Genomic DNA, 24510 nt, shown 5'->3' with positions numbered 1-24510 from the left:
AAACAAATTTATCCAAATATACCACTTCATCTGCAATATAAGATCCTAAGGAACTTTGGAATTCCGCATAAACTACCTTTTCAATGTTGTAGCTACTTATGAAACCAAAAACTACTCAGGTAGTATGTTTAATTTTTCCAGCCAAGACAAATTACACTTTTTTTCCCCTGGAGTGAAGGAGTATAGTGTCTGGTTATAAGAGCACTTGGATTCAAATTCCAATTTGACCTCACATTGGTTATATAAGCTTTGACAAGTTATTTACCCTCTTTAGGGCTTAGCTTCCTTATCTATAAAAATAAGGATAATAATACCAAACTCATTGATTTCTTGTGAGGCAGAGATGAGATCATGTTCATACATTGCTTAGTATAGTGACTGGTATGCAGTAAGCACTCAACTTTTAGAATTCCTTAATCTGAATAAAAAACATGCTTAAGTTAATATTGTTTTTGAAAGTTTATTTTAAGCTCTTAGAACCTTACTACAATATCATTCACTCAAAAGGAATGCTGGAGATAAGGCAATCCTCTTTTTAAAACTCATCCAAGCCTAAATGCAATGTGGTATCCTGGACGGGATCCTGGAACAGAAAAAGGTCATTAGTGGAAAAACTGGTGAAATTCCAATAAAGTCTGGAACTTAGCTAATAGTACTGTACCTGTGCTGGTTTCTTAGCTTTGACAAATGTATCATGGTAAAGTGAGATGTTAACATGAGGCGAAACAAACTGCGTGAGGCGTATATGGTAACTGTATTAAAAATGCAACTTTTCTTGGAAGCTAAAACTATTTCAAAAAATTTTTTGAAAGCTTATTTTAAAAAAACTCATCCAAAGGGAATTAACTGCAAAATACCAAAGGGACTTGGTTATAAGGCAGTGTCATGTTGAAGGCAGCACTGTAGTGACTATAGTGTATATGGATGCTGTATGGTTCATAAACACAACTGTACATTGAGCCATCGATCCACTTGATTATGCCCTCATACTCTCATTTTCCCTTTCTGTCAGTCTTTTATCCCCTTCTCTTTGTGGTTCCCACCCTAAATTTTTTTGACCCCTCTCTTTCCTCTTAGAAGGCAGAACAAGAGAAGACATAAAACAAAATGTTTTAAAAAGCAAGGAGTTAGTATTGGTTACTGGCAGAATAACTATCACCATCATGCCAAACTGGATTTAGTATAATTTTAATTTTGTATTCACATGCATTCAGATACCAACCTCAAAAGAAAGAAAGAAAAAAAAGGGAAGAAAAGGAAAACCACTGATCCTTGTTGTACTAACAATGAACAAATGTGATTCAAACAAAAACAAAATCAAATGTATCCTTTACCATATCTCATACAGAGAGTTAAAAACCACCCAGTTTCACAGGACCACTTGGACCTAAACACTGTTTAGGCTGAAGACAGGTCAAAAAGAACTGTGTGTAAGTATAAGGTGGGTTTCCTTTCAGCCTAGGATTTCCGAGCATTGCCGGTATGGTACTGTACGGCACATGTTTACTTTAAAATTACTACTATGTTTACTACGAGGTTTTTTATTTCCTTGTTTTTGCTTCATTTTATTCTATTTTTTGAGAGTAGCATGACAACTCTAGAACTCACTGGAGGTAGCTAAGAACTGCTTTGGGGATGTTTTGCCCTAGGTCTGCCATTCTTCTTCCAGGCAGCAAAATACAAGTCCTACATTAAGGCATCCTGGTCACATCAACCTGTCAGTTGCAGTGCTGCTGCCTAATGCTGAAGTTGCAGTTTCTCTCCATCAGGTAGAGATGTCAAGGTGCCACTACCCTTGGCCCTGCTCACTGATCATGGTACTTTTCAGGGCCGAACGAGGAACCAGTCTCAGAATCCTTCTCAACCAGAAGTCCAATCAGCCATGACCAATCTCACACTCAGAACTGGGAAACGGCCTCGTGAAACCTACATGCCATCCCTGATCTGTGATATTCACCATGAACAAGGAAAGACAAGGTCAGATTTAAATGTTACTGCTCTACTTCAATATATTTATGCATTTCAGGAAATGCCTCATTAAGATTAAGATTAAAGAGAAAAATAAATGAAGAGCCCAGAAAAGAAAGGAAGCCACAAAATGAAAGCAAGTTAAAATGGTCCTGACAACTTTTTAAAAAAATCACAAATCAAGTCAAGGAACAAGTTACTTGTGAGGAAACAACTTACCCATTTCTGCGAGGTTTTCATTGAGTTCCTGGAGCCAGAAGATGTCCATGTCATCTAGGTCATAGCGGCACACAGATGCCGCCAGCTCCATGATGTTGATGTAGCCAGGCTCTGCGGTCTCTGGGCTGGAGCAGTGGATGTACTTCCGGGGTCGGATAAATAGGACCTCCTTTACCTTGTCAGCTACAATCCTAGAAAAGCAAAAGAAAGGCACTGATAACAATCAACAAATGACAGATTCCAGGCACTGACTGGATGGGCCCAACAGCACTCAGGCCATACAGTGGAGCTGAATGTTCTCCCTTCCCACTCTGGGAAAATCCCCTGCTCTGCCAACTGAGAGGCATGACAGATCCCTTTCTAGAAAGCAAATGGTTCTACAAATCCAGCTTTGTTATTTGCTGTGAATACTCTGACTGCTAATAAAATGTTTCATTTACCCTTTTGGGTCCTAGGCCCCTACTACCATTCCTTCTAATAAAATGTTGCATTGTGCGTTCTTGGTGCAATGGCCACCACATTTATTTAGAAGGGGAACCAGCAGGAGGGGTGATACCTGTACAAAGGCACAGCCAGATTACATACCAAAGATATATTTTAGTTAAACTCATGATTTTCTGCCATGGAGGCCATACTGGATGGTGGTAAAGAGCATAGGCTATAGACTCACACAAACCTGTTTTTTACTGCCACTCACTCGCATGGTGATCTTGGGCAATTACTTAATTTCTACAAAGTTCAGTTTTCTTAGCTAAAAAGTAAGGACGATAATCATAAATTATGATATAATAGTATCAAACTTATAGGGTTATGACGGTTATATGAAATAAAATACATAAAGTGCTTAGTAAAGTGTATAGTAAAAAACAGATGATCAATAATGCCAGTGTTATTTTTATATCTCTTATTATTTTTACTATTTATGTAGATGAGTTAAAGCCAAGAGGCCATGGATTTATACAAACTTAAGGCATTTCCCAACCATAAATGATAGTGACTATAAGTCTGAGTCAGGATAACACGATGGGATGAAAGATTCCCGTTCTTCCACCAAATTATCTACCAGACCTGAGCAAACCCATTATTTCCCCAAACCCCTCCTGACACTTAAGAGCCCAAGGCAAGGAAACTAAGCAAGGGAAGAAACAGAAATTTCTCATACTAATGACTCGTTCTACAATGAATGTTCTAGATACTACATGAAGCATCAGAAAATGTAACCAAGAGGAAATCTGAATTATTAGTCCCTGGAAATTTTAAAGAACAGGGTAGGCCATCAAAAAAAGAGAGAAAGGGGGTAATCAAAGAATACCTAGAAACAAACGACAATGAAAACACGACGACCCAAAACCTATGGGATGCAGCAAAAGCAGTTCTAAGACGGACGTTTACAGCAATACAATCCTACCTCAAGAAACAAGAAACATCTCAAATAAACAACCTAACCTTACACCTAAAGCAATTAGAGAAAGAAGAACAAAAAACCCCCAAAGTTAGCAGAAGGAAAGAAATCATAAAGATCAGATCAGAAATAAATGAAAAAGAAATGAAGGAAACAATAGCTAAGATCAATAAAACTAAAAGCTAGTTCTTTGAGAAGATAAACAAAATTGATAAACCATTAGCCAGACTCATCAAGAAAAAAGGGAGAGGACTCAAATCAGTAGAATTAGAAATGAAAAAGGAGAAGTAACAACTGACTCTGCAGAAATACAAAGGATATTGAGAGATTACTACAAGCAAGTATATGCCAATAAAATGGACAACCTGGAAGAAATGGACAGATTCTTAGAAAAGCACAACCTTCTGAGACTGAACCAGGAAGAAATAGAAAATATGAACAGACCAATCACAAGCACTGAAATTGAAACTGTGATTAAAAATCTTCCAACAGGGGCTTCTCTGGTGGTGCAGTGGTTAAGGATCCGCCTGCCAATGCAGGGGACACGGGTTCGTGCCCTGGTCCGGGAGGATCCCACGTGCCGCGGAGCAACTAAGCCCATGCGCCACAACAAGAGAAGCCATCACAATGAGAAGCCCGCGCACCGCAACGAAGAGTAGCCCCTGCTCGCAGCAACTAGAGAAAACCCACACGCAGCAACGAAGACCCGACACAGCCAAAAATAAATAAATTAAAAAACAAAACAAAACAAAACAAAACAAAACAAAATCTTCCAACAAACAAAAGCCCAGGACGAGATGGCTTCACAGGCGAATTCTGTTAAACATTTAGAGAAGAGCTAACACCTATCCTTCTCAAACTCTTCCAAACTATAGCAGAGGCAGGAACACTCACAAACTCATTACACGAGGCCACCATCACCCTGATACCAAAACAAGACAAAGACGTCACAAAGAAAGAAAACTAAAGGCCAATATCACTGATGAACAGAGATGCAAAAATCCTCAACAAAATACTAGCAAACAGAATCCAACAGCACATTAAAAGGATCATATACCATGATCAAGTGGGGTTTACCCCAGGAATGCAAGGATTCTTCAATATACGCAAATCAATCAATGTGATACACCATATTAACAAATCGAAGGATAAAAACCATATGATCATCTCAACAGATGCAGAAAAAGCTTTTGACAAAATTCAACACCCATTTATGATAAAAACCCTCCAGAAAGTAGGCATAGAGGGAACTTACCTCAACACAATAAAGGCCATATATGACAAACCCACAGCCAACATCGTTCTCAATGGTGAAAACCTGAAACCATTTCCACTAAGATCAGGAACAAGACAAGGTGCCCACTCTCACCACTATTTTTCAACATAGCTTTGGAAGTTTTAGCCACAGCAATCAGGGAAGAAAAAGAAATAAAAGGAATCCAAATCAGAAAAGAAGAAGTAAAGCTGTCACTGTTTGCAGATGACTTGATACTATACATAGAGAATCCTAAAGACTCTACCAGAAAACTACTAGAACTAATCAATGAATGTGATAAAGTTGCAGGATACAAAATTAATGCACAGAAATCTCTCGCATTCCTATACACTAATGATGAAAAATCTGATAAAGAAATTAAGGAAACACTCCCATTTACCACTGCAACAAAAAGAATAAAATACCTAGGAATAAACCTACCTAGGGAGACAAAATACCTGTATGCAGAAAACTATAAGACGCGGATGAAAGAAATTAAAGATGATACAAACAGATGGAGAGATATACCATGTTCTTGGATTGGAAGAATCAACATTGTGAAAATGACTATACCACCCAAAGCAATCTACAGATTCAATGCAATCCCTATCAAACTACCAATGGCATTTTTCACTGAACTAGAACAAAAAATTTCACAATTTGTATGGAAACACAAAAGACCCCGAACAGCCAAAGCAATCTTGAGAAAGAAAAACGGAGCTGGAGGAATCAGGCTTCCAGACTTCAGACTATACTACAAAGCTACAGTAATCAAGACAGTATAGTACTGGCACAAAAACAGAAATATAGATCAATGGAACAGGATAGAAAGCCCAGAGATAAACCCATGCACATATGGTCACCTTATCTTTGATAAAGGAAGCAAGAATATACAGTGGAGAAAAGACAGCCTCTTCAATAAGTGGTGCTGGGAAAACTGGACAGCTACATGGAAAAGAATGAAATTAGAACACTCCCTAACACCATACACAAAAATAAACTCAAAATGGATTAAAGACCTAAATGTAAGGCCAGACACTATCAAACTCTTAGAGGAAAACATAGGCTGAACACTCTATGACACAAATCACAGCAAGATCCTTTTTGACCCGCCTCCTAGAGAAATGGAAATAAAAGCAAAAATAAACAAATGGGACCTAATGAAACTTCAAAGCTTCTGCACAGCAAAGGAAACCATAAACAAGACGAAAAGACAACCCTCAGAATGGGAGAAAATATTTGCAAATGAAGCAACTGACAAAGGATTAATCTCCAAAATATACAAGCAGCTCATGCAGCTCAATATCAAAAAAAACAAACAAGCCAATCCAAAAATGGGCAGAAGACCTAAATAGACATTTCTCCAAAGAAGATATACAGATTGCCAACAAACACATGAAAGAATGCTCAACATCACTAATCATTAGAGAAATGCAAATCAAAACTCCAGTGAGGTATCACCTCACACCAGTCAGAATGGCCATCATCAAAAAATCTACAAACAATAAATGCTGGAGAGGGTGTGGAGAAAAGGGAACCCTCTTGCACTGTTGGTGGGAATGTAAATGGATACAGCCACTATGGAGAACAGTATGGAGGTTCCTTAAAAAACTAAAAATAGAACTACCATATGACCCAGCAATCCCACTACTGGGCATATACCCTAAGAAAACCATAATTCAAAAAGAGTCATGTACCACAATGTTCATTGCAGCACTATTTACAATAGCCAGGACATGGAAGCAACCTAAGTGTCCATCGACAGATGAATGGATAAAGAAGATGTGGCACATATATACAATGGACTATTACTCAGCCATAAAAAGAAACGAAATTGAGTTACTCGTAGTGAGGTGGATGGACCTAGAGTCTGTCATACAGAGTGAAGTAAGTCAGAAAGAGAAAAACAAATACTGTAGGCTAACACATATATATGGAATCTAAAAAAAAAAAAAAAAAAAGGTTCTGAAGAACCTAGGGGCAGGACCGGAATAAAGATGCAGACATAGAGAATGGACTTGAGGACGTGGGGAGGGGGAAGGGTAAGCTGGGACGAAGTGAGAGAGTGGCATGGACTTATGTATACTACCAAATGTAAAACAGATAGCTAGTGAGAAGCAGCTGCATAGCACAGGGAGATCAGCTCAGTGCTTTGTGACCACCTAGAGGGGTGGGATAGGGAGGGTGGGAGGGAGATTCAAGAGGGAGGAGATATGGGGATATATGTATTTGTATAGCTGATTCACTCTGTTATAAAGCAGAAACTAACAGACCATTGTAAAGCAATTATACTCCAATAAAGATGTTAAAACATTATAATAAAAAAGAGAGAAAGGGACTTCCCTGGTGGCTCAGTGGTTAAGAATCCGCCTGCCAATGCAGGGGACATGGGTTTGAGCCCTGGTCTGGGAAGATCCCACATGCCGTGGAGCAACTAATCCCGTGCGCCACATCTACTGAGCCTGCCTCTAGAGCCTGCGAGCCACAACTACTGAGCCTGTGTGCCACAGCTACTGAAGCCCATGCGCCTAGAGCCTGTGCTCCGCAACAAAGTGAAGCCACCACAATGAGAAGCCTGCGCACCGCAATGAAGAGTCGCTACGGCTCTCTGCAACTAGAGAAAGCCCACGTGCAGCAATGAAGACCCAACGCAGCCAAAAATAAAGAAATTAATTAATTAAAAATAAAAAAGAGAGAAAGAAATAGATACATGTGTCATCATAAAATAATGAAAATTGTTTCTCTGGAAGTCTTCTGGAGCTTCTAGGCTTACTATGTATATACAAGGATTCATAAACATAAATGTATTCATAAGAATACATATAAATATATATAGAGGCATAGTCCACCCTATAATTTTAGATTGAATATTTCCTCCTAAGCATTCTTCCAAATGCTTATGATTCCAAATAATGCATGTGGAATAAAGTTAATAACTACACACATTTGCATATTTTAATTTTTCTACCATATGGAGTTTTAAAAAGCCAACAACAACAACAAAGTATTTGAGGAAAAAAGTGGAACTCTAAATATTAATTGAAGCTAAAAATTTGGGAACTGCTATCAGAGGCCTGCTTCCAACTGAGATGAACCCAACCGAAAAGGACAAGACATGCATATGAATTCTCCAGAGACTATGAGATTAAATATGCTGCGCTTTTTGGTGCATGGTTTATGAGGTAATTATAGAATATCTATTTTTTTTCAAGATTTATCTTTTTCTAAAAGGAAGAATATTTTGCTTAATTATTCATCTTAATTGCCTCAAATTCTATGTGGAACAAGGTAGACTATAAATGTTCTTGATTTAAACTAATACATTTATTAAGCTTCTGGAAGAAAACAAAGGGGACTATCTTTATGACCTCGGGATAGACAAAGATATTTTAAATAAGACACAAAAGCCATTAACCTCCGAGACTGAAAAACGTGTTTATCAACAATGTATAATACACTTTTACAAATCAATTAGAAAACAACAGAGAAGTCAATTAAAAACTGGGCAAAAAACCTGAATAGACACTTCACAAATAAGGCTATCCAGATGGCGGTTCTCGACCTCATGAGTTAACACGGAAATGCAAATTGAAATCATAATCATCATTACCTGCCAGAATGGCTAAACTTGAAAAGACTGACCAAAAATTGAAGATACTAAGTGCTTGTAAGGAAATGGAGCAAATGGACCACTGCTGCTGGGAGTGTGAATTGGTACAATCATTTTGGCAAACTATTTGGCAGCAGATATTATGGCTGAATGTGTGCATACCTTATGACCTAGCAAACCCACTCCTAGGAATATACTTAACAAAAAAGTACACATATGTATCCTAAAAGATGTATAAAAATGTCCATATTAGCATTTTTCATAATAGCTGAAAACTGAAAGCAACCCAAATATCTATCAAAAGCAGAATGGATAAATGAAATGTGGTATATCACACAATGGAATATGACACAGAAGTGAAACTTAATGAAATGCTCCATGCAATAGCATGGATGAATCTCACAACCATAATGATGAACAAAATAATCCAGTCTCAGTATGAAGGTTAAAAACTGGCAAAACTGTCACCTATGGTGAAGGAAGTCAGTGGGGAGGAGCAGAAGGAGGGCTTCTGGGGTGCTGGTAATGTTCTATTTCTTGATCTGGGTGTCAGTTAAGCAAGTGTATTTAATTCATGAAAACTGAGTTATACAGTTATGCATTAGTTATCTTTCTGTGTGTATATTATATTTCAATGCAAAATTTATAACAATGATGATGATGTTATCTCACTCATCTTTCATATGTATCTTGAACTAAAGGTCTGAATCTAAGGACTGAGCCTACGACAATAAAAAAAAACTATAGGCCGAAACAGTAACACCAAAGGCAAGGAAATGCATGGGTAAAAGGTGGTTAATACACACTCACAAGGAGAAATTCTTATAACGATAGAGGGAAGGTCTATGAGAATAAATGAAAAAATATTACTTTGGGGTTTTGTAAAATGCAGCTTTAACATCTTCAAGTACACATAACATTGCTATAGCTGGAGGAAATCCCAGGATCATCCCTCAGTGATTTTCTTCTCTGGCCACTATACACTTGGTAGAGGGACACTCTTTGAATGGTCACCAGACCACTGAACAAATCAGCAAAAGCTCACAAGCCTAGAGATATGAGCAATTTTGTTAGAGTAATGTAGTAAGTGCAGTTTTCAATTTGGATGCTTGAGTGTAAACGAATGTTGTAGTAACTTTCTGGATGACTGATTTTGGTGAAAGGACCCACAGCCACACCTGCTTAGCCTCATAGAAAGAAAGCCTATCCACCTGTTCCTCAGGGTAGGTCAGCTACTTCTAGCCCATGTGAACACTCCTGTGACACTGAGGAGGCAAAAAAAAGAAGCTGCAACCACTCTAAGCTGACCTACAGCCTCTTCCAGTGTCTTATGCACAGTGAGTCTTCAGTGTGTCTTCAGCTGATCTAAATATTTAACAGGTAGAGACTATGCTTCATTTCCTAATGAGTGGATCAGAATCATCTGTGAATAGCACAGAAATTGCACAAATACCACAACATCATGGATTTTTTAAAGGCTTGAAATAAGTGCCTTAGAAGCTAACTAAACAGGAGGCCCTTATAATAATATCTCTAGGAGTAGTTTCCCAAGATGCCCCTTGTTAATCTTGCCACTCTGCTTCTCCACAAGACTCCATGCCTCACTTATGAAACAAAAGACAACTACAACCTCTGTGACAGATGGTATTTTAAAAATTCCACATGCTCTTCTACAATGTGACTCTCCCACTGCCCCATCAAGTGGTGAAGTCTATTTCCCCTCCTTTTGAATCAGGAAGGGCATGTGACTGTTTCCACCAATAGAATACAGCAGAAGTGACGCTATGAGAATTGCAAGGCTGGGTCATAAAAGGGAAAACAGCTTCATCTTTTTGCTGGAACACGTGTATGTGGACCCCTGTGTCTGAGGCCTGTAGAGAGTCTGCCTATGCTGAGGTTGTCATGCTATGAGGAAGCCAAACCAAATGGAGAGGCCATGTGCAATCTTTATGTCATCCCAGCCCAGGTGGCAGACATGTTAGTGAAAGCCTTTAGATGATTCCAGCCCCCAGCTGCTGAGTCACCCCCAAACTTCAAGTCTTCCTAGATGAGGCCCTAGACATAGTAGAACAGAGACTAGCTATCACCACTGTGCCCTGTCTGAATTCCTGACCCACAGAACCTATAAGTATAAAAACATCGTTGCTTGATGCTAAGTTTGGGGGCAACAGTAACTGGAAAAACAATTTATACAGCAATAGTAACTGGAAAAGCTACCAAAAGACTGCTTTAAACTTTAAATAAGATAAATGTGTGTATAAAAGTGCTCTTTATTGATTCTCATAATTGAAAGCAAAATGGTAGACTGCTGCTGCCTAAAATGGAATGGGAAAGGAGGTGTGTGAAGAGTGGGGCAAGGAGAGTGGGGGAGGTGAGAGAAGCATGATGATGAAATATAGCAGTGGAGTGGGAGGCAGGCTTGTGCTCCCTTTTATCATTAGGGGCCATTCTTCCTTTGACTTACTATATGAAATCTGATATATTTTGAAAAGTAGAACCAAGGGGATCTCCTTTGATACTGAATATGGGGTATGAGGCAATAAAGAATCAAAGATGACTCAAGGAATTTTGGCCTGAAAGACTGAACAGGAAGAATGAATCTGCTATTAGTTAAACGTAGAAAATTACAGGTGGAACTAGTTTGGAAAGAACATCACTAGTTCAGTTTGGGACACTTTAAGTCTGAGATGTCCATTGGACATCCAAGCGGAAACATTGCATTGGTGGTTACATATTTGAGTCTGGAGTTTAGTGAAGAAAGTACTGCTCTCCATAACCCAGTTAGTCCAGCATTTACATTCCAAGGAGAACTAGGCCTCTCTGGATATCTAATCATCCTCTCTTCCAGTATCACTAATGACTCAGAAGTATATGATAATATATTGTTAAGTGAGAAAAGCAAGTTACAGAATGTTCCCATTTATTTGTACATACATATGTACATGTTGTATAAGCATATATATTATACAGTTAATATTTGTATTCTGATTATTTTTGTTTTTACAGTAAGTCAATAATTCATCTACAATTTAAAAATCATATACACATACATGATAAATATAACATTAACCACTTATGTGTAATATAACTTACAATGCATGCTTCCTTTTAACCAAACATGAAGCATTGCTTTCCTTCCACTGGAACCTTACTGTGAAAGAAACTAATTTAAATATATAAATGAACACAAAACGAAACAAAACAAAAACTATCTGAAACTTGTTTATCATTGATGAGCATCAAAATCATCCACGGTCCACCTAAAAAACATGTAATGGGGTTAACATCATCTTTATTTGTTGAACTTACTTCAAAAAATTCCTTGTGGTAATGAAAAGGCTTATTTAAACAACTGTAACTTACAGCACAAGCTGGCTCCATTTCAGAATTCTCTGTACCCCTCCCCTCAATCACCACGTATATGCGCTACACTACCCTAAACTAAGGGACAAGAGAATAGCAGAAAGGATAATGGAACAGAGAGGAAAACCTAACCTGAAAGCTGGAACAAAAACTCTAAAAGGATTTGCTCCACCTACTCTGTTGTATCTTTTGTCACCCCTTTTCAGTTTTAGCACCCAAGAATCAGGTCAATTAATTTATATACATCCAAAATTACTTCTGTAAGTTCATTAGGAAATAAAATTCTGAAGCATTTTGACAATCTTGTGGATTGGGTAATAAATAAAAAGCAAGTGCTTAGTTTTACTAGTATTTAAGTTTCTCTAGCTGATTGATTAATCTGTCTGTAGGCAATAAGACAAGTAACTCAAATACAAACATTACAAATATTACTATTGTGATGGATTGAAGACAGTCACAAATCCTTTGATAGTCCTTCTGTTGAGAGGTAGGGTCTATTTCCCTCCCCTTCAGTCTGGGAGCTCTCTGCAACTGCTCTAATAAAATATGGTGGAAGTAATACTGTGACATTTTCTGAGCGCAGGCCTTGAGACTGGCACCTTCCACTTTTTTTTTTTTTAACCAAAATTATAATTATTATAATTGAGGGATTATCACACATAAATGCATTTATATTTACTGTAGAAGAAACTGCACATTTTCAACAATGCTTTGAATTCAGCTAAATTTGGTAACAAAATGTTGTTACCTAAAATGAGTGTCAATATTCCTTTGATCTCAACTACAGAGTCAAGTAATCCCCTAGGGAAAACAGACTGAAGTTCAATGCTTACACATAAAAAATTCAGGGGATTTGGGCTTTGAAGAGTATGAGGTTTTTGTTGTCTTGACTAGTGCTTCTAGATTTTTAGTAAGACTTTTCCATTCTCTACTTTCTCTTTATGTCTGATATACAATCTAATGCTTGTGAGTATTTTCAAAGCTTTGGTAGTTTTAAATTTCTTGTAAATCTGATAATCAAACTTCATTTACATTGATTTCTTAGAAAAAAAAATTCTATCCAGGTTCAAGAACAACAGTAAAAATGAGCTAGTAACAGTCTTTTTTGCCATAATATTGGACTTTGCATATTATTTTAAAATTATATAGCTTCCAAAAAGAATGGCACCCTTATTCCCTCCTTTGCCCCCAAAAGAAGTTAGCTAAACATCTAGATTTTCATAAATTGCAAAAAATGAGGCACAGAAGCTAATTATGCTTAAAAAAAAGAATATGTAAATAATTTATCTGGCTTATATCAACATTTTCATATTCTGGATCTGACAGTTTTGTGTAAGCAGTAAAGTTAGTGTTGTCTCCTCCTGATTAATGTAGATAAAAAATTTTTTTTAAATGTCATTTATTAAGTGGACTAAAAATGAGAGGTAGGGTGGGAAGGAAAAGCAGGAGTTGAGGACACAAGTGTTAGGCTGACTCTCAGTTTCCTTTTTGATAATTTTTAAAGAACACGGAATTCCTTCTCCACTTTGTGTTGCCTGAGAACCACTATGGTTTTGTAAAGTCTATAACAGTAATTACATTTAATCACCACGAGTACATTTGTTTTAAACCTATAAATACTATGTTAGTAACACGAAACTATCTCCATTGGCTTATTTGTAAAAAGAAAAATATATATTTATATTCTTACAAAGTTACACTCAGGGCTGAGGAAAGGGAACGAGAAGCAGTGTTTAATCACAGTTTCTCTGGACTCAGTAACCAGACTGGGGTCTTGCTCAAGCCACCTGGTCAAGCAGTGTCTGAGGAAGAGTCATAGGAGGCAGAGATGATGAAATTGTCACTGCTGGAGTGGCACCTTCCACTTCTTATCGCTTAGAAAACTCACTCTTGGAGCCCAGAGCTGCCAGGTAAGAAGTCAGACTATCCTGACCATGTGGACAGGTCCTAAGACTAAATGGGAATCTGGGCAGTACAGATCATAGCATCAACTACAGGGTTACAGGGGTGAATAAAAGCAGTAAAGTTCTGGGACTTCCCTGGTGGCACAGCAGTTAAGACTCTAAGCTCCCAATGCAAGGGGCCTGGGTTCGATTCATGGTCAGGAAACTAGATCCCACATGCATGCCGCAACTAAGAGTTCACATGCCACAACTAAGGAGCCAGTGAGCTGCAACTAAAGGAGCCTGCAAGCCGCAACTAAGGAGCCCACCTGTCACAACTAAGGAGCCCACATGCCACAACCAAGGAGTCCACCTGCCACAACTAAGACCAGGCGCAACCAAAATAAATAAATAAATTAATAATCAGTAAGGTTCCTCCAAGACTGAACCAGGAAGAAAGAGAAAATATAAACAGACCAATCACAAGCACTGAAATTGAGACTGTGATTAAAAATCTTCCAACAAACAAAAGCCCAGGACCAGATGGATTCACAGGCGAATTCTATCAAACATTTAGAGAAGAGCTAACACCTATCCTTCTCAAACTCTTCCAAAATATAGCAGAGGGAGGAACACTCCCAAACTCATTCTATGAGGCCACCATCACCCTGATACCAAAACAAGACAAAGACGTCACAAAGAAAGAAAACTACAGGCCAATATCACTGATGAACAGAGATGCAAAAATCCTCAACAAAATACTAGCAAACAGAATCCAACAGCACATTAAAAGGATCATATACCATGATCAAGTGGGGTTTACCCCAGGAATGCAAGGATTCTTCAATATACGCAAATCAATCAATGTGATACACCATATTAACAAATCGAAGGATAAAAACCATATGATCATCTCAACAGATGCAGAAAAAGCTTTTGACAAAATTCAACACCCATTTATGATAAAAACCCTCCAGAAAGTAGGCATAGAGGGAACTTACCTCAACACAATAAAGGCCATATATGACAAACCCACAGCCAACATCATTCTCAATGGTGAAAAACTGAAACCATTTCCACTAAGATCAGGAACAAGACAAGGTGCCCACTCTCACCACTATTTTTCAACATAGCTTTGGAAGTTTTAGCCACAGCAATCAGGGAAGAAAAAGAAATAAAAGGAATCCAAATCAGAAAAGAAGAAGTAAAGCTGTCACTGTTTGCAGATGACATGATACTATATATAGAGAATCCTAAAGACTCTACCAGAAAACTACTAGAGCTAATCAATGAATGTGATAAAGTTGCAGGATACAAAATTAATGCACAGAAATCTCTCGCATTCCTATACACTAATGATGAAAAATCTGATAAAGAAATTAAGGAAACACTCCCATTTACCACTGCAACAAAAAGAATAAAATACCTAGGAATAAACCTACCTAGGGAGACAAAATACCTGTATGCAGAAAACTGTAAGACGCGGATAAAGGAAATTAAAGATGATACAAACAGATGGAGATATACCATGTTCTTGGATTGGAAGAATCAACATTGTGAAAATGACTATACCACCCAAAGCAATCTACAGATTCAATGCAATCCCTATCAAACTACCAATGGCATTTTTCACAGAACTAGAACAAAAAATTTCACAATTTTGTATGGAAAACCAAAAGACCCCGAATAGCCAAACCAATCCTAAGAAAGAAAAACGGAGCTAGAGGAATGAGGCTCCCAGACTTCAGACTATACTACAAAGCTACAGTAATCAAGACAGTATGGTACTGGCACAAAAACAGCAATATAGATCGATGGAACACGATAGAAAGCCCAGAGATAAACCCACGCACATATGGTCACCTTATCTTTGATAAAGGAGGCAAGAATATACAATGGAGAAAAGACAGCCTCTTCAGTAAGTGGTTCTGGGAAATCTGGACAGCTACATGTAAAAGAATGAAATTAGAACACTCCCTAACACCATACACAAAAATAAATTCAAAATGGATTAGAGACCTAGATGTAAGGCCAGACACTATCAAACTCTTAGAGGAAAACATAGGCTGAACACTCTATGACACAAATCACAGCAAGATCCTTTTTGACCCACCTCCTAGAGAAATGGAAATAAAAGCAAAAATAAACAAATGGGACCTAATGAAACTTCAAAGCTTTTGCACAGCAAAGAAAACCATAAACAAGATGAGAAGACAACCCTCAGAATGGGAGAAAATAGGCAAACGAAGCAACTGACAAAGGATTAATCTCCAAAATATACAAGCAGCTCATGCAGCTCAATATCAAAAAAAACAAACAAGCCAATTCAATAATGGGCAGAAGACCTAAATAGACATTTCTCTAAAGAAGATAGATTGCCAACAAACACATGAAAGAATGCTCAACATCACTAATCATTAGAGAAATGCAAATCAGAACTCCAGTGAGGTATCACCTCACACCAGTCAGAATGGCCATCATCAAAAAATCTACAAACAATAAATGCTGGAGAGGGTGTGGAGAAAAGGGAACCCTCTTGCACTGTTGGTGGGAATGTAAATGGATACAGCCATTATGGAGAACAGTATGGAGGTTCCTTAAAAAACTAAAAATAGAACTACCATAAGACCCAGCAATCCCACTACTGGGCATATACCCTGAGAAAACCATAATTCAAAAAGAGTCATGTACCACAATGTTCATTGCAGCACTATTTACAATAGCCAGGACATGGAAGCAACCTAAGTGTCCATCGACAGATGAACGGATAAAGAAGATGTGGCACATATATACAATGGAATATTATTCAGCCATAAAAGGAAATGAAATTGAGTTACTCGTAGTGAGGTGGATGGACCTAGAGTCTGTCATGCAGAGTGAAGTAAGTCAGAAAGAGAAAAACAAATACCGTATGCTAACACATATATATGGAATCTAAGAAAAGAAAAATGGTTCTGAAGAACGTAGGGGCAGGACAGGAATAAAGACACAGATGTAGAGAATGGGCTTGAGGACATGGGAAGGGAGAAGGATAAACTGGGATGAAGTGAGAGAGTGGCATTGACATATATACACTACTAAATGTAAAACAGGTAGCTAGTGGGAAGCAGCTGCATCACACAGGGAGATCAGCTCGGTGCTCTGTGACCACCTAGAGGGGTGGGATAGGGAGGGTGGGAGGGAGACACAAGAGGGAGGGAGATATGGGGATATATGTATATGTATAGCTGATTCACTTTTTTATACAGCAGAGACTAACACACCAGTGTAAAGCAATTATACTCCAATAAAAATGTTAAAAAAGAAATCAGTAAGGTTCTTGTGCTCATGCAGCTTTGAGTTCGTAATACCACTACCAAGGAGTAACAGAGAAATGCTAATGTGTTCACCAAACCATGTTTCTTTTTCCATCTAGGCACATAGCAAGACTGCATTCCCCAGTATCCTTTGCAGTTAGGTGGGCCATGTGAATGAGTTCTGGCTAATGGCATATGTGTGGATAATCCACTTCAAAACCTAGCCCCCTCCAAATCTACCTGTATAACCCTCCATACTGCCTTTTCTTTTCCTGCACACTGGATTTAGAAGTTTGGGGGTGGAAAAGGGAGTGGGAAAAGACCTGGCAGACAGAGGAGTCACTCATAAAAAGAGCCTGAGTCCCTGAATGCCTATGTCGGGCAGAGATGACCCACATCCCAAACCCACACTGGATGGAGACATGTGCAAAAAATAAAACCTTCACTGTGTTAAGTTGCTGAGACTTTTGGAGATGTTTGTTATAGCAGTTGGCCTATCCTGACTAATACATACATAATGGTAAAAAATTATTTCCCAATATTTTCATGTATGTGTCCACTTAAGTAACTATTTTGTTACATTAGATTCATTCTTAAATTTCTCTAACAGATTTATATTCTAGAATATTTTCTCCAGAGATATCCATCAGTAGAAAATAACTAACCAATGAGGTTTTAATTTTACTAAAACTAACACGGAGGAGTCAACCCAAAATAATATATTAAAAGATTTTTGTTTTTACATTCTGATACTTTTCATATGCTACTGTGAACTGCTATAACATTCTTTATTAAAAATATTTAGCACAGGTTTCCCTGGTGGTACAGTGGTTAAGAAGCCGCCTGCCAATGCAGGGGACATGGGTTCGAGCCCTGGTCCAGGAATATCCCACATGCCATGGACCAACTAAGCCCGTGTGCCACAACTACTGAGTCTGCGCTCTAGAGCCCGCGAGCAACTACTACACTCATGCGCCACAACTACTGAAGCCCACACGCCTAGAGCCCATGCTCCGCAACAAGAGAAGCCACCACAATGAGAAGCCCGCGCACCGCAACGAAGAGTAGCCCCTGATTGCCTCAACTAGAGAAAACCCGTGTGCAGTAACAAAGACCCAATGCAGCCAAAAATAAAATAAATTAAAAAAAATTTATCACAAAATCAAGGAATGTCATCATGCTTTTAATGCACACTGACAATTTTTCAAATTTGGAAGGCAGGAAGAATTTTTACAATTGAATAATTATTAGTGAACATTTATTTTTATATGAAGGTAATACACTATCGTTATTTTAAATCTAAAAGCAATTATTGCAAGGGTTTGCTATGAAACATTTACATTTGTTTAGATTTGGCAGTTATGTCAGAAGAAAATACTTTTATTTGTGGCTTTTAAGAATAAAGCTACATCTTCTAATTTCAAAAACTATCTAAGTATTCTCTCAATAGTGTAAATAACCAAACTTTTACCAGGCACCTCCTTAACTTCTACAAAATTTGTAATCTATGAAAAAAAACCAACAAAGACATAAAAAAGAAACACTAACATAAAAAGTTGTAAAATTAAACAATAAAAAAGGAACATATATGGTATTTTCCCATATAGTGGGAAAAAGTAACATATTTGGACAGAGTGAAGCATGAAGTAGAGAAATTAGCATCTCAGTTCAAAGTAGGAAAAACTTTTGAAAAGTCACCTTGGTAGATTTGTGAAAGGAGATTTAAAAAGATGGAACTGGGATTTCTTGGTGATTCAAGAACTATGTTTTCTTTCATAGCAGCCTGGTGGAACCAAGGTGGGTAAGGTTGGGATAATATAGTGTCCATTGCTTTCAAAACGGGAGCTGCTCAACAGATGGAGCTGGGACACATGGATATCCACAAGCAAAAGAATGAAGTTAGACCCCTAACACCTCATGCCATACACAAAAATTAACTTAAATGGATCAAAGACCCAAATGTAAGAGTTTTATAAAACTACAGAATTCTTAGGAGAAAACACAGGTATAAAACTTCATGATCTTGGTTTAGGCAATGATTTCTTAGATATGACACCAAAAGGACAAGCAACCAAAAGAAAAAAAATAGATAAACTGAACTTCACCAAAATTAAAAACTTTTGTGCCTCAAAGGACACCATCAATGAAGTGAAAAGACAACCCACAGAAAGGGAGAAATGATTTGCAAATCATATATCTGATAAAAAACCTGTATCTAGGGACCTCCCTGGTGGTCCAGTGGTTAAGACTCCGCACTCCCAATGCAGGGGGCCTGGGTTCGATCCCTGGTCAGGGAACTAGATCCCGTATGCTGCCACTAAGAGCCTGCACACCGCAACTAAAAGATCCTGAACGGGGCAACGAAAATCCCGCGTGCCACAACTAAGATCCGGTGCAGCCAAATAAATAAATAAATAGACAAATATTTTTTAAAAACCCCTGTATCTAGACTATGTAAAGAACTTTTACAATTCAACAATAAAAAGACAAATGGCCCAATTTTTCTAATGCGCAAAAGATGTGAATAATTTCTCCAAAGAAAAGATATATATAGGAGGTATGCATCGAAGCACCAAGTAAAAATGGGATATTCTAGAACTGCTGGTCAGGGGACTTTGTTACCCTTTTCACTAAAGGGTTAGATTTTCAGCAGCCAAAGGCAGCCATTCCAAAGTGAATGTGATAGAACATAAAGAGGTGAACTGAGATGATTCACTTTGCAGTTTGAACAGTAGTGTTTCACAGGAAGGGAAAAAAGATCAACCTTGTATTTTTCTGACCACATAAAGGCTTCTTCTCTTTGTAATTAAGTAGAAAAGCTCTCTTCCAAAAAGAATATACAGCTGGCTAATAAGCACATGAAGAAAAGATGCTCAACATCATTAGCCATCAAGCAAATGCAAATCAAAACCACAATGAGATATACTTCATACCTACTAGGATGGCTACAATAAAAAATACAGACAATAACAAGTGTTGGTTAGGATGCGGAGAAAATGGAATCCTCATACAATGCTGGTAGGAATGTACAGTTGATCTTTGAACAAGACAGGGGTAATGGGCACTGACACTTCATGCAGTCAAAAATTCACATATAATTTACAGTTGGCCCTCCATATCTGTGGTTCTGGATCTGTGGATTCAACCATCCACAGACTGTGTAGTACTGTAGTATTTACTATTGAAAAAAATCCACATATAAGTGGACCTGCACAGTTCAAATTCATGTGGTTCAAGGGTCAACTATAATATCTTTTGGTTGTTTGCTAATTTTCTTTCCTAACACCCACCCGCTTTCCTCTTTCCTTCCTTCGTCCTATTCTCCTTACAATAGTAAATGTATATTGAAAACCTACTATTTGACAGTAAGGGTTCTGCTCTTGGGTAGCTTATAGTCACATTTGTTGTCTTTCTTCCTTTTCTCTTCTAATCACATACTGTTGTGCCTTCATGTGCCCACTACCACATTTTATTACCATCTATACACTCCTTTATTTGTGAGGATTGTTTATATATTTAAATATATATTTATAATTACATATATGGATGATACTTTTATTAACATTATTGAGGTATAAATGACATACTAAGCTGCATATATTTAAAATGTACAAATTAACAAGTTCCGACACACATATAAATTTGTGCAACCAGAACTACAACCAAGATAATAAATATATCCATCACCTCTAAAAGTTTCCTTGTACCCTCCTGCTCCACTGGCCACTTCCAAAAAAACCACTGATCTGCTGTCACTAAAGCAGGTAGTCCTCACTTTGCACAGTGGTACTGTACTGTAAAAATGACTGTGCAAACTGAAACTGTGAAAAGCAACCTTAATAATCAATGGGGAAAACTGTGATTGTTCAGTGACCTTTAAAATTTTTGTCAAAGCATTTTACTCTCTTACTGTTGGCTATAACTATATAGGGAAATAAAAAATAGTAAAACCAATATGTATTTAATATACTATAATTTGAAACACTGAGAATTTAAACTCTTTTATCTCTTTGTAAAAACTTATCAAGAGTACAGTGCTTGACTCCTTCGTTTAATTACAAAATTTATGACACAGAGCAAGCACCTTTTCTATGTCTTAGCAAGTTGTCATACTCCTTTCTGAACTTGGATCAGTTTCCAACATTTGTCCTTTGTGCTTTGACTGTTGAAAAATTTTCTGAGAGTTCCATTAATGTGCAGTTTTTTTCTGGCATCATTTTCTCTGGGGCATCTTCATTCTTTTCATCACAATCACTTTCTTTATGTCCATAAGTTTGCCTTCATTAAGTTCCTCTAGTTGCATATCTAGTTCCTCTCAAACTGCAACAGTGTATCCACGTTCCCATGGTCAACTATTTATTCTATAACTACATTTAGTTTGATTCAAATTTATCTTCCAGTATCATCACTTTTTATTTCCTTAAATGTTTGAAAGAATTTTCCAGTGAAAGCATCTGGGCCTGGAGGTATTTTTAGGGAGAGTTTTTAATTATAAATTCAATTTCATTAATAGTTATGGGGCTCTTCAAATGATTATTTCACACTGGGTAAGTTGTGGTAATTTGTTCAGGTAACCCTCAGGAAGGCAGGAAAAAGAAAACAGAGAAATAAAAAACAGAGAACACACACATACACACATAATAAAATAAAATGGCAGACTTAAGCCCTAACATATCAATAATTACATTAAGTGTAAACGGTCTAAACCCATTAAAAGTCAGAGGTTGGCAGAATGGATTAAAAAATATGATCCAAATATATGCTGTCTACCAAAAACACACTTAAAATATAAGCATATAAGTAGGTCAAAAGTAAAATAATGGAGAAAGATATACAATGCAAACATTACTCAAAAGAAAGCAAGAGTGACAACATTAATATCAGATTAAGTAGCCTTCATAGCAAAGAAAATTACCAGAGACGGGGAGGAATATTACATAATGAAGAAAGGATCAATCCACCAACAAAACATAGCAATAGTAAATGTATGTGCACCAAACAACAGGGCTGCAAAATATCTGAAACAAAAACTGATTGAACTGAAAGGAGAAAAACACAATTCCCCGATTATAGCTGGAGACTTCAACCTCTGTCAGTAAGTGACAGAACAGACAGAAAATCACCCAGATATAGAAGAACTCAACACCATCAACTAACAGGATTGAACTGACATTTATAGAGTATTCCACTCAGCAGCAGCAGCACAGGCATTGTTTTCAAGCACCCACGGAACATGTACCATGATAGACTGTATCCTGGGTCATAAAATAAACCTCAACAAATTGAAACAAATTGGAATTATACAGTGTGTTCTCTAATACAATGGAATCAAAACTAGAAATCAGTAATAGAGAGATAAGAAAATATCCAAATAAAGTAAAAACCACACTTTTAAATAAAAGAAGTCCCAAGGGAAAAAAAGAAGGTGAAAGAAGTCTCAAAGGAAAAAATACACTAAAGTGAATGAAATGAAAATACAACACACCAAAATTTGTGGGACATAGCTAAAGCAGTGATGAGAGGGAAATTTTTAACACTAAATGCTCATATTGGAAAGAAGAAACATCTCAAATCAATAAGCTAAGCTCCCAATTCAAGAAACTAGAAGAAGAAGAGCAAAATAAATCCAAAGCAACTAAAATAATTGAAGTAATAGATAAGAGCAGAAATAAATTAAAAACAGAAAAGATAATGAAACAAAAAGATGGCTTTGTGAAATGGTCAGTAAAAATGACCAACCTATAGCAAGTAAAAAAGGAGATAAAAATTGCCAATATCAGGTATGAAAGAGGGGATACTATTGTTTCATTTGCTTTAAGTGTACTCATAATTGCTCACTGAAGCATTTTTATGATGGCTGCTTTTAAATCTTTGTTAGACAATTCTAATATCTCTGTCACCTTGGTATTGGCATCTACTTATTATCTTTGTTCAAGTTGAGATCTTCCTAGTTTTTGATATGAGTGATTTTTTTCACTGGAGACTGGACATTTTGGGGATTATGCTATGAGACTCTGGATCTTCTTTAAACCTTTTGTTTTGACTGGCTTCCTCTGACACTGCTCTGGATGGAGATCAGGTTTGGGGGGATATCACCTCATCACTGCCAGGTGATTGTATATGTCTTGGTTCACCATTTGGCCTGTGTTGACATCTGGGGCAGGGACTCTTTGTTACTACTGGGTGAGGCTGAGAGCTCTGGCTTCCCATTAGGCCTCCACTGATACCTCCTTTGCTGGGATTGATAAGAGCACCTTACTACTGCTCCCTATGTGGCCTCCACTGATACCACGGGGTGGGGGGAGCAGGTGTCCTCATTACCTCTAAGGAGTGGTGAAAGTCTCCTCTGATAGTACGATAGATGGGAGGGAGAGGGATGCATCATTACTGCTGGTTTAAGGTGGAAGTCTAGGCTCCCCAGTTACTGCAACAGTATATAAAAATACTGACAGTAAGGACATGAAAATGCCTGACTCCTATGTTCATTCATGATGCTGTTGTGATTTCTAGGAGGATGGTGGCAATGATGATGAACTAGTGAGGGTCAGTAAGTGTATTGGGCAAGACTGTGAAGTTTTCCTTAACAGAACACAGACAGTCTCTCTGTGGGTGGGACAGCCTGGGCTTGGGTTTTTAGAAGTGATTTGACAAGCATTTCTGGAATATGACTAAGACCTAAGAACCTGATGCTAGGGGCCGAGAATTCAAGAATGTGGTCTCTAACCTTTAAGAACCTAATATGTACTAGAAATAGATAGCTATACAATGAGATGTACCATTTCTCACAGTAACCAGCAGGTCCCACCAGCCCCTTTATCTGATTCTATTCCTTCCCTTTCCTTCCTTCCCTCACTCACTCAAACTTATACCAAGCATTTTATTTCATGCTGGCCTTTGTGCAAAGCACTGGGAACACAAAGACCAGTAAGAAAAAATGGCTTCCAAAACCAGTCATTACTCTTGAGGAGCTAAACTTACTACTTCTTCTGTCAGAAAAGTCCTCTCCTACTTAAACTTTCTTCTCAAGTCTTTGCAAATGAAGGCTGTGTGCTTATGGTCAATCCAATTATTCCAGTTATCTCCTTTCATTTGGGTTTATGCATTTTACAAACTCTGTATGTTTTGGCCCTCTGTTTACAGATGCTATCACTATGAAGCCCCTATTAAAATGAAGCAACTTGTCATGGCGTTATATATTAATAGGGTTATTATGGGGTTATGTAATTAATGCTCTGCTTCTCTTCAAAGGCTAATTAATAAATGTTACTGATTATTGTGTCAGACTGGGAAATCTTGGTCTCCAAAACCTTATCATAATTTCAGACTGGACTTCAAACACTTTTACCCTGTGAATAGGTACATATATTATCCCTAAATAAATGAGCTTGACTTCAACTACTGACCTATCCTAGCCTGGTATAATCTGCCATTGGTCTGAGTGAATTGCTGAACATGGTATGTGACTTTGCATTATAAATGTTTAATTAGCCACTCAAAGTCTCTCCTCAAGCAGC

General features: G+C 37.7%; 1 protein-coding gene across 7 annotated transcripts in view; it reads right to left on the bottom strand.

The window, feature by feature from the left end:
* The window catches only part of JADE3 (jade family PHD finger 3), a 157046-nt gene that overhangs the window by 29225 nt on the left and 103311 nt on the right, over positions 1-24510 (bottom strand). For all 7 annotated transcript variants that reach the window (XM_061177654.1, XM_061177655.1, XM_061177657.1 and 4 more), the window contains one exon: positions 2188-2378. In XM_061177654.1, the coding sequence (XP_061033637.1) occupies positions 2188-2378 (191 nt within the window). The remainder of the gene's footprint in view (positions 1-2187; positions 2379-24510) is intronic.

This window comes from Eubalaena glacialis, chromosome X, assembly GCF_028564815.1.
Source record: "Eubalaena glacialis isolate mEubGla1 chromosome X, mEubGla1.1.hap2.+ XY, whole genome shotgun sequence".
Taxonomy (NCBI): Eukaryota; Metazoa; Chordata; class Mammalia; order Artiodactyla; family Balaenidae; genus Eubalaena; species Eubalaena glacialis.
This window is presented reverse-complemented; position numbering and strand designations above follow the sequence as displayed.